Here is a 12,717-nt window from a genome sequence, read left to right on the forward strand (position 1 = left end):
TGCTGACTCGTAGCAGTCGTCAGGAACTTACTCTATATTTTTTCTGAGCCTATTCCTTCCTCAATTACTCTAAAAAGGTTGATGAGTTCACGGTTAAACATTAGCACTGGATGTGTATGGCATAGAAGATGATCTGGAATATGATCTGTTCCTAACTCAAGAGCAACCATTTCTTCCACTCCAAAATTGTGACTAACTCCATCTTAAATGTTATTTTTTCTTGAATATCTTTTGGAGTATACTTACCATCGCTGACTATTGATATTTAGTCTCAGATAAAACGGGACGGGTAGGAAAAACATGATATTTGCCATTTATTATGATCCCCTGAACACTAAATGATCCGCATCCCTTTTTCTTACTCCCATCGTTGTGGTAGGTAATGACAACGTCAGAGCTCGTCATTATGAGCTCAACAGCTTCAGAAAGAGTTTGAGCAAAAATGACCTTACCTGATTGCCGTGTTCGTGAATTGTGTGGTACTGTATTGAGATCAATCACATTAGGATTATATAAATGATACTTCCGATCGAACAGAAAGTTTCATGAGTTTGTCGGCACAACTATAAAATTGAGGCTTTATCTTACAAGAAGATAAACGTATGTATATGGCGATATCATTGGGGCATATAATCCCTTTCACTATCACCTTCAGATGCATGATTGTTTCTAGAAATAAATGATCTCTTTTTTTATTCGATTTCAGGGTGGTACAAATTATCAGTAGTTTCAACCTTTTGAGGGATATTACCAGTGAATTCAGCAATATTATATGTGATATCCAGAGATTCTTCATATGATGATCAAATCCGTGTTTCTTGATCTATCTTCCGTTTTTCTTCTTTATTCTGCTGGGCTTGTAGGATCTTTTCCCTAGCTTTATTTATTTCCATTGTTCGCTCCCACTTTTTATCAACATGTTCTGAAGAGTAGCTCTTCCGATCATTACACATTGAGTGCAAAAACTGAAATTCTTCGTCCCCATTTTGACTCCAAAATCATTTTCTTGAGACTCTCTTGCTTGTGTATTTTCGCAAAATATATCAAATATTTTTTCCATACTCTCCTTGTAAACTTTCATATCGTTTTTCCATTTATCACTTCTTTTAGATAGTGGGCGTCTCATATTGCAGAGGAAGCGGATATAAAGAGTACATTTATAATTTTAAATTTGATCTGAGAAGTATACCAAGTATTAATTCAGATGATTAACCGGTTAATCCCATTTTAAATTAATTATAATATACAACTAAGAGTAAGAGACTGATTTAAAGAAAAAAAAGTGCATTCATTTAAAGTACAAATTTATTTTATCAAACATTTGTGGATGTTGCTAATCGGAGGAAAATACATTGGTTCTGATCGTTCGAGTATCCCAAATTTTACAACCTAGTACACCGTTGAAATAAAAAATTACAATAAGTTGACCTATTTAGTGACCTTCGACCTTTTATAAGACCTTAAAACTGTATTTTATAAACTTAAAATGTTATCAAACTTTTACTTTAAGCATTAAAAGGCTTTTATAATAACAACATTTGCGAGTTTCTTCTAATTACTTTGAATATAGATAAAAAATATGGATTCATGGGGGAAAAAGTAATTTTGTTTTAGGCCGGAAACTATTATTTTTTTTTTTTTTTTTGAGGGCTTAAAATATCATTTTGTATCCCAAAAGTTGGGCTAAAATTGAATTTGATTTTAACACCTCCTCCCCCCTATTTATATCACTACTGACTGGGAAAGTAAATGGTAAAAGTGAAAAACATAAACTATCTTTAATTTACGTACATACGTTATTTATTTTAGAATTTATATTTTTTTAATAAATGAAGTCAACTTTTGGGGGTTCATTTGCCTTAGGGAAGCCAACTAGTTTTGTCTATGGAGCTTTTAGGGGTTTTCCTAGCCTTGAAAAATACAATTTGATATCCACGGAGATTATATGAAATTTAAGCCTATACTTATTTTATATAGTTAGGTAATATTTTATTATTCGACATTGGAATAAACACTCAACTACATGAAATAAATAAAGTAATATATATTTTATAAAGAATTGAATCCAAACAGGTAGAAGTCTATATTTGTGATCTTTAAAGTGAATAATATATTTAGATGTTATGTTATTAATGGACAACCAAAGATGTTAGATCTTATAGAACATGTCGATTATTAAACAGAGCACAGAAACCTAACTTCCTTTTTGCAAAAGGCAATAAAAACAGGTTTTATGATATTTTATAATTATAATATGCATTTAAAGTTTTGTTTTAAACAGTTTTAAAGAAATAGGTCGCTCCACCCCCCTAAATAAACCGACCATTGGTATTTGAATACCCGGTGTCTTTTCATTCTTTTGTTTCACTTTCATTTACTTTTCATTGAGAGTTTTAAGAGGAATAGTTATTTGCTACAAAAAGATACAAATTGGCAACATATGGCATCTTATAAACGGGATAATTAATTGATTAAATAATTAGTTATTGACAATTTTGTAAATATCATAAAAATGTTGTTTTTTCCGGAATAAATCCGGATCAAATTAACCAATTTGGACAACCTGCACTAATTTAAAATTCCGACATAACACCGGATATACTGAATAGCTCAAATAATAAATATCAGGGCATAAGAATATGTACATCCATAACACAGAATTATTTCTTCAGATCAGTAACGCTGTGATATTCCAAACCTTAGGGACAATTAAGTAACCAAAGAAAAATAAACTCATGATACCATGAACACAATTTCATGAAAACAATCATTGGACTTAATGCTTTCAAGTTGGCACTAATAATAGGCAAGTTTCAATGTAAATATCATAATATATGTATTTGTATAAAATAGAATATAGTACTTGATCCTAAATGTTTCAAAATTGTACCGCCAACTTCATTACTTCTACTCTACTATTACTGAATTAGGACTGATTTGAACATGAAATGCATGTTAAACGTTTTAGGGGGAATACATTGTATTACTAAATTATAAGAAAGAGAACCTTCTGCATTAGTGCAGATAAAATATTTAAAAAATCTATTTCACATATACATATCATTATTCGATTATGCATTTCAAAAAAATTCCAGCAAAGGTACTATCTATTTAAGAATGAACAAAAAGAAGAAAAAAAAGCAGACATATCTACCATTTTTCCTTTTCTAATCACTAAACTGTACTTGTTTTTCTCTACAAACATCACATCTCCATATATGTTTAACCCCTAATTTGTTGATGGAAATAAGGATCAACTTTTCTTCCAGACTCAGGGTTGATAAAAAATAAGAATATTCTAGCTTGTTTTTGTGTTGACGGGTCACATAAACAAAAATACACATATATTCCTTGATAGTTGTAATTATGATGAAGGCAAAGAAAAAAAAAAGGAAAAAGTGCGGATAAGAAGTGAAAGCCCTTCTTATAATTTGTGTCTCTTCCGCCTTTTCCATTCCATTTCTTTTAAATATCTGCATTGAGGAAACATATCTAATACATATTTACATATAAAAATAAGTTTTGGATTCAAATATTAATAAAACTAAAAAAAAAGTCAACTTTTCTGAAGAAGACAACTTATCAAAAATTACTCAAACTGCCCCAAAATATATTTCAAGAACTCTACTAAACTTGAATGATCAAAACTCAAAATATTCAAGTAATGATTAGGAGTTATTTCTACATTTTTATAGAATAATTCCTTATAAATTCCATTGTCATGGTTTTTGAAGGAGATTTCTTTTTGTAGGGCTATGTACAAAGTACGTACGCAGTACAGTTTCTCGCTCAAAAACCCCGGGAATATAGTGGTTCTACACCTACGGAAAATTAATGAGAAATATATTTATAAGCTGTCTGAACGGACAAATAATTTCTATTTACTATTTATTTATGTGACATAGTTGAAATATAGTATATTCGTTGAATTCTTTTTTATTTTAACAAATTTACATCGATAGCCATTAAGGGCAATTTAAATATCCTACACATTTGCAAAACGTAAAAGAAATTTATGTCACATCCTCAAACTCAAGAACAGTTTTGTTGTTTTTTTCATTTTTTTTATGGTGTAGGACAAGTTATGAAAAGGATTAATATAAAGCCCCGGAGTGGGGAACCAAAAAATGCAGTAGCATTGAATTACGATTGTATCTCAGTTATTTTTAATTATGAGGTTTCATCACGTAATCAAACGACAACTGAAACAAGTTTTGTTTTCATCCTATGTCACATGTCTTGTGCGATCTCCTCCACGCCGGTGTCACTGCAGAGAAGTTTACAGAGACCGTTGCCATTCCCATCTGGACCGCCTTTAACATTAAGAAGTCCATTAATCATAGGAATGGTGTACATGGAGCAAAAAATGACCAAAATTTTGTAGCAAAAATATGGCTGACTTCTTGCCTGTCTTTAGCTCTGACATCCCCCCTTTGAACTTTACAGTTTAGGGGGTCTTGGAGTCCAGTGCACCTTTTATCCAAATTTGGATTTGAACCGAGTTGCCATAATGAAAGCATGGTATTCCATGGACATGGCTTTCATCTTTAAGTCCTGCCAATATGGTCGCCGGCATGTCGAGACAATTATTACTTGTGAAGGAAGACATATTGAATAAAAAATATACCTCAATAAATTATTTAAACATATGCCAAATTGTTTTTGAGTTGTATTGTCTTGATTTCATAAAATCACGTTTTTCGTAATTTATTCAACCTACTGCAAGTTTTGGAGCCCTGCCAATATAATTTTTGAAATAGTTTTCTAATATACAAATAAATATTTTCCAAAATTACCTTCATTATTTGATTTATAATTAATGAACTGCCTTATTGAGGTACTCAATTATTAACTCAATTTTTAAACTTAGATGTTATCAATCAATGAAAAATTTATTATTTATTAAGCCTGAACTCAAACTATATGTATCTCAATACTCAAAACTTTACATAGAATGAACTTGAAATTTTTTATTTAAATCCAACATTAATAAATACGCTGAAATAATGCTGTTGCCTCCCTGTTCACTTACTTTGGTGGTAGATTAAAAGAGTTGAAAGTTATACGGATTCGAGAGTTGATGTTCTCATCACGATTTATGAGATATTTACATGCTTTGTTGGGATCGTAAATACCAGGAAAGCCTGGAGAAGCAAAAGAGCAGGAGGAATTATGAGATGAGCAGTTCTTTTCATGGAAGGACCAGTCACAACCCATTCCCAAATATGATGTCACCTCTTCACCTATGAAGTAAGTATTTCAATAAAAATTAAAATTCGGTGTATAAATATATTTTTCATATCAAATTATCAAATAGCAAAGAAATGTTAATTATTAGGTAAGTAAAAAGGAATCGCTCATTTCCTACCCTTTTTTCAACTAGGTAAATCGTGTTCATTATTTGTCACATTATTTCATAAGATAAAAGATGTGAGTGTATACTACAATCACTTTTTGGACCGTATTGCACTTGTCCGCTACAATCGTGAATTATCGTTCGTCGAGTATAGAGGTTTTAAAGGAAGGAACTGTTTATATTTTACATTTTATTGAAAGGGAAAAACGTGTCGAAAGCGACCAAGAAAATTTATGATGTATAAGCGGCCGATATTCTTTCGGTTCGTGTTTAATAACAGAGGATGGAGCAATTGTTTTCCGCTCAATTCCGCCCTGTAATGCTAACAACTCTACCGATCTGGCGATCGAACAGAAGCAGCCAGCATTGGGAAATAGGAGACAAAAAGACATTATCAAGATAACACCAGACCACACACATCTTTGATGACCCACCAGAACCTCCGAGAGCTCGGATGGGAAGTTTTTATGCATCCAAACTTCATTCCAGACCTGGCACCAAATGACCACTACCTGTTCCTGTCTACGGCGAACGTGCTTGGGGGTACAAATTTGGCATCGATAGAAAATTGGTTGTCTGATTTTTTATCAATAGGGAAACAGGCTTCTACGAAAATGGCATTATGAAGTTGAATTCTCGTTGGCAATATGTTATCGAACAGAACGGGGCATTAATTTAATTAATCATGAATAAACTGTCTCCTTAGGCAGAAAATTAGACTAAATAATGTTTTTATGAACTTTTCTTTGTATTGAATAAAACTTCCAACATATGTATGCCACTATGCAACAGTGTTTTCACCATAGAATACGAAAATGACCATTAAAGTCTTTAATGACCTATATTGGTTTTGCCTTTAAAGACTTTTTTTTTTATCACGTTTCTAGAGTATAATTTTAATTCATATTTCGAAGTGAAATAACTATATGAGTAAATGAAAATGAAAGGTAATAATAATCCTATGCAACAAAATTCAGGTCTTAGAAAGCCCAAAGGCTGAAATACAAATAAACTATTGTTATTTAAGCCATAGAATACGAAAATGATCTTTAAAACTTTCAATTACAGTTGGTTTGGCCTTTAAACCTTCATTTAAATCAAGTTTTAAAGGTATAATTTAGATTTAGAACCATATTTTGAAATGAAATAATTATAAAGTTGAAAATTAAAGGTAATCGAAATTTCAGCATTCCAAAAATAAACTATTTTTTAAGTTATCTTTAAAAGAGTTCCTACAAAACGTGACTAATCATACAAAAATCAAGTAAAATAAAGGATCATATATGGAAGTTAATATTTTTTGCAATTGCTTTATAGCTAAACCTAAAGAATAAACCTTATTTTACAACTTTAAAAGATTTGTCGTCAAAAAAAGTTCGATTTTGATTTATTTTATCCGTTTAAGTTTTAATTATCTTATAGAATATTTAATAAATAAGCAATATAGGTTTACTTGAAAAAAAAATATTCTAAAATTAAATATGATTTAGTCAGCTATGCTTTTAGCTGACGGGCGTTCCAACACCTGAATTATATTACAAAGTTTTATAACACATTAAATACAAAAACATCTTGATTCAAAAATGATAATATTAAAATTAACATATAAGAATTCCAATTTTCCTTTAATTCAGCGTACGTCTGCTTGTTTTCTCGCGAAAACAATGCTAATTTCCAATTATTACATGCAAGCTAGAATAAACCATACGATTATAATTGTAACATTTCTTACAACTGAACTCTTTATAATGACGTATAATATCTCTAATTTATCATCAATGAGTTATTTTTATTTTGGTAAATCATATCATCCGTAATTTAAAGCAAACCAAATGAAAAACTGACTACATTCATTGGTAAAAAAATATGATTCCATCAAAAAATTACTATTAGCCCTCAAAACCAGCTATGATAGGATATCTCAAAAGAAAACAGACAAAATGATTGACTTTTTTGACAATAATTGATCTTTATTGTATCTCCCAGCCTTTCCTCAAAAAGGGAAAGAACAAAAGCTCGGAATCATTTTTCACAACTGAATTATTCTTTTGATTGTAGGAATACGTTATCAGATTACTAAAAATACGTCGAGTTTATTAGATCCACAATCAAAAAGCAGAGCACGGTGTTACCTCACTAAAACAAAAACACTGTATTTTGTTGTCAGCTGTCGATTTTCTAATTCTTCCCCATTGTCAGAGTTCTGAAAGATGATAGGTTGAATTTGAATTAATTCTTGTTAGGACATGATCAATTACTATAGAGACAAAATACATATAGTGCTTACGCTGAGCAAAAGCAAGGGGATTTTTTGAAGCCGAAAGTGAGTCGACCAGTTCCGACCCAGAGCTTAGATGGAATCATCCTATACCCTTATAAAGACTGAAGAGTTCCATATAGAAAAATATTATCAAATTTAAAATACAGTGAGGAACATAAAATATTTCAAGCGCCCTCTATGTTGTTAACATTGCTATTTATCTACTACAAATTGAATGTTTTGCTCAACTTTTTCTTCACATCATCACTATGATCACTCTATGACAATTACCTAGAATTTTTGGGGAATATTACGTAGTTTGGAAAAATTGGCTATTATGCTGACAACTGATTTTGGCCTTTTTGTAGAAAATGTTGCAGGGTACATTAAGTGCAACGACGGGAGAGAGATTAACAACAGTGGAAAAAATATATATGAATTGTTGAAGTTGTGGGGATATTATTATGTTAATTAGAAAACAGTTAAACAAAATGACGACAATGGTTAATAATATACCAATTAATTAGGTGCTTCTTTCTTCATATTCTTTTGAAGGAAAGGTTGAGAGATACAACAAAGATCTTTCTGTGAGATATGTATGTAGATCCTAGAACACGCCTAAAATGGTGTTAAAAAAAAGCAGCAATATCCACATCTTTGAAGAGAAATATTCAAATTTTGAATCCTTTTTTATATATTTTTTATTGTTAATATTGAAATGAAAGACACCATTTTTTATTCATACGTAGTTGATCATTTATTATTTCTATTGTCGTTATACGTCATACATTATTTATTTTCTCAAAGAAAGCAAATTCCTTTCAAAAAAAAAGTATATATATATTTTCGGATATGATGTATTTTCTATTTTGTGGGATAGGATGTGAATCTGAGAAAAGGGATTGCTTCTCTTCAACTTGGCTCTTGATAATTGAGGTTAAGTACTCGAGCATAATGCCTCGTAATTTCATTATGGCTCAAGAGATTTATATCATTTTGGGGGGAAGATGTTGGAGGAGAAATGGAAATAATCCTTGGGCTTATTTATAATTGTTTGTGTAACATTAAAAAAAAACTAAACTAACCAATAAGAGATATACCTGAGAAGCACTTCCATCAAACTCAAGAAGTGAAGGCTGGATCAAATTAGGAAAAACAGACTTTAACCTTTCTTCATTTTAGGGGGCATTGTGGTAGTGTTAATTTAATCATCTACGACTAGACAAAATGTTTTAAGTATTTGGCAATGGATGTTTTCTGGATGGGGACTAGAGGACAAAGACGAAAGAAAATATATAGATTTTTTTAATGTTTCGTCTGACTGAAAATTATATTTTATTCTCTTTACGAAATATGACAAATACAACTAAATGAATACAGTACTAATACTTGTCTCTGCTCTGCGCTGGATTATTAAAAAGAATCCGAGTTGATTTTTCTGTGAGCAAGGCCTAGGGACAAAAAAAAAAGGACGTTACTTTTTTTTTCTATGAAAATTAAATGTGGGCCCTTTATTTTTTGTCGAGCTGACATTTATGTTTATTTTATTAAATGGACTATTTTTGTATGTCCTTTTTTTCAAAGAAAAGACATTTCTTATTCATTTTTTTTAAATAACAGCAATACATTTTATAAATGACTTTTTATTTCTTTAAATCTAACTTATATTATGTAGATTGTAATATATGGCAGTTTGGGGTAAATATCCACAAAACGTTCCATCTGCACTGAGTAGATATATCTATTTATTAATTGCGTATTTCTGTGAGTGTGTCTGGAAATCAGTAATGCATAGATTTTGCTGAAATGTTTCATGTAGGTTCTTAAAACTCTAGAAACAGTTCAGGTAACATTTTTTTTTTTTGCTTCAAGGCCATGTCGGCCTTAAAATATTATTACTCTAAAAAATAATAATTTTTGACTAACAAACGACTATTTGATATAAAAAAATATAGAGTGTAAAATTCTAAGAATTATTCTAGCTGGATGTAGTAAAAAAAAGAAAATTTTAAATAAAGATTATAAATTATTTAAGTATATTAAAGGTTCGACTTTTTTTTTTTTTCCAAAAAATTTGAAATTCAATTCGAATTTTTAAAAAGAGGGCCCAGTTCATATCTCCTCCCTTGGCCCAGCTCACGGTGAAACTGACTATGCCTTTTTGGAAACTAAGACTTCTAACCGTTTGTTAAATTGGGCTACAAATTGAGAAAGAAAAATATTTTAGAATTAGCCTCCCAAAGAAATGAATGATTTTATAAGAGCTTAACTTTTATTAATGATGGAATTATAATCTTAAACGTACCTTCTTGAGACTCCCCACCAAGAAATTCCTCTAACGAATTTGATCCAGGAAGAGGGGCCCCTCCTCTAATCCGTAGACGCGTTTCTTCTAGAAAATGTGACCCATTCTTCTCCCATATGGGTACAAAGGCATAATGAGCAATGAACTGAGAGCGAGAGGATGAAGGAACGTCCACCCTAAAAAATAATGTTGCAATCCCAGGAACTCCTTCTTGGTAGTCCTTAAAGAGCACGATGGGGGGCGAGTATCTCTCATTCTCCCCGCAAATACTCAAGTCCAATGGGGAGGTTGAGGTGAGACGAGAGCCTCGAAGGAATTGGAGACTCCCTCCAAGACAGCGACGATTTTCCAGATCCAGTTTTCCTAGTCGTTTAATTCGATAGATTTGTATCTCAATCCTTTCATTCGGTTCTGCCATTAGTTTATACCAACAAAAAAGAGGTCCAATGGCGGATGAAGGGGATTTAATTTCTCCAAAAGATCTTCCAGAGGAGTTCCTCATGGCGGAAGAGGAAATGGTGATGTTACACACTGGAAAAAGATTAAAGAAAAAAACCATTAGGAATATACAACCAAGAATTGGTGTATGCCACAAAAGAAAAAAATATTTTGACTAAGATATAATAGTACAGTAAAAAACAACAACAAATGAATGGGTTTGAAAGATAAAAATAAAAGAAAATCACTTCCCCTCTTTTTTTATTCCATTACTGTCATAATTAAAGTAACTGTATTTAGTTCAGATATACAAAGAATGCTTTGAATATATGATACAATAGTGCAATCGAAAAAATTTGTTATTTAAAGATTAACTTTGCACAATAAGAATATAATTGAATAATGAATTTATTAAAGAAGAGATTATACAACTTTCCCAATTATAAAAATAATCAGGATGATCATCGAGACAACATTAATTTTTATCTAACTCAGTGATTACTAACCTTTTCATCACTGCGTGTGAGTGCATCTAATGTCTAACAAATATTTGAAAATAGTACGGTTTTTTTTAGAAAATAAATTCAATAATTACCCTTTTTTTAAAGATATTTCTTGATGACCCTCATAAACTTGCAGACCCCCGGTTGAGAATCACTGAAAAATTCCGCCCTCAAAATTGTCTTGGAGGCATTTGAAACTTTTTTTCGAGATGTGGTAGGGAGCAGAGTCCTGCTGCTACATGTAAGGCCTCTTATGCCTCTTCTTGTCGATCCAGGGTTTCGCCTAGCTTTTTATCTAGGACGTCCAGGTAGGCATCAGTGATAACCCTGAGGCCTTGGGGAATCTCGTAAGGAGGCATTACGTGGTCTTTCGCAGCTAACCACCACAAACAACAGGACGAGGGCAGGGAACTTCGTCTGTATGACGACAGGCATATCCTTGAGCATAATTTTATCATTTTTTTATAATTTTATTAGAAGTAACACAGGTTTTCGTGAATGCACTGCCGGATCAGCGACTCTGACCAGCCAACTTCTCGAGCAATTATCCTGATGTACTTTTCGGGGTCCTCATTGATGATTTGCTGGATACTGGCAACGAATTGTGGTGTCCAGAAACAGTCACTTCGACCTCGATCCGCATTGCTGTCGCCTCAAAATATATCCTAACCTTGATAATGAATGTGACACTGTGTCCCAGAGGTCGAGCAATTGTTGTATTGTCGCTCCCAGTACGGATTCCAAGGAAGGCTCCATATTTTTTCAACAACGAATTCATCAATTGACTCTACTTTTTTCTTTTTTTTTTTTCAACTGTTTCCACTTTGAGTCCCACAAGGAATTACAATTATACCTCCACAACAAATTATCATAGTTACTCACGGTCTTTTATGAACACAATTAGGTTTTGAATATAATTGAGTGTAGTAGAAAGGGAAGTTAACTACTCAGGACTTAAATAATAACGACAGCAGTCATAATTTTTATATTATTATTATTAATGTTTCGATGTTAAAATTACCTACTCAAGTATATGTATATTAAGTAGAGTGTGGGATTTAAAACGTGTAAGATATTAATCAATTCATTGATCAGATTACCAACTCCACCAAACGAGCAAGCTAAAAAATACAACTGGTTTTCATCAGTACATTGATATAAATAATAGTTTGGGGAAAAAGTAATTTCGTATTTCTCACCCTTTTTTTTAACTAAGTATATCTTGTTAATTATTGGTCACATTGGATCATACGATACGGTGTTGTATCGATGTTATTATAACTAAAAACGCTTTCAGGATAGTATTGCACTCGGCCGGTTCTGTCGTGAATCATTGTGCGTCGATTATGGAGGTATCAATGGAAGACATTGGCCTTCTCTTACATTTTGTTACATTAAAGGGAAAAATGTATAGAAAGCGAACAAAAAAAAATTGCAATCTATACGAGCCGATACTCTTTAAGTTCGTGTTACAAAAGTGTTATTCTAGCAATTTCGTACTGGTGTAGTGGAGGTGAATGATACACTACGCACTGGCAGGCCTGGCGTCGAAAAGGTCGATAAAATCAAGGAAAATATCAATCAAATAACGGTCATATTTGTAGTCTTAGCATCGCCCAGGAGCTTAACATTAATTATAAAACCGCTCTGAACCATTTGCAGAAGGCTGGAAGCAAAACGAAACTCGAATAAGGAGAAATCATCTTTCATCAAGACAACACCAAGTCGAACACATCTTTGATGACACACCAGAAGCTCTGGGTGGTCGGATGGAAAGGTCTTATACATTCAATCCACAGTCTGGATCTGGCACCAAGTGACTACTACCTATTCCTATCTATTGCCAACAAGCTTG

The 12,717-nt window shown here is 32.2% G+C and overlaps 1 protein-coding gene across 4 annotated transcripts in view; it reads right to left on the reverse strand.

Moving 5' to 3' along the window:
- The window catches only part of LOC121120035 (uncharacterized), a 137,700-nt gene that overhangs the window by 110,102 nt on the left and 14,881 nt on the right, over nucleotides 1-12,717 (reverse strand). For all 4 annotated transcript variants that reach the window (XM_071889435.1, XM_071889436.1, XM_071889437.1 and 1 more), the window contains exons 3-4: nucleotides 9,922-10,452; nucleotides 5,033-5,243 (exon numbers count right to left, since the gene is read on the reverse strand). In XM_071889435.1, coding sequence (XP_071745536.1) covers nucleotides 5,033-5,243; nucleotides 9,922-10,452 — 742 coding nt within the window. The remainder of the gene's footprint in view (nucleotides 1-5,032; nucleotides 5,244-9,921; nucleotides 10,453-12,717) is intronic.

Source organism: Lepeophtheirus salmonis, chromosome 6, assembly GCF_016086655.4.
Source record: "Lepeophtheirus salmonis chromosome 6, UVic_Lsal_1.4, whole genome shotgun sequence".
Lineage (NCBI taxonomy): Eukaryota > Metazoa > Arthropoda > Copepoda > Siphonostomatoida > Caligidae > Lepeophtheirus > Lepeophtheirus salmonis.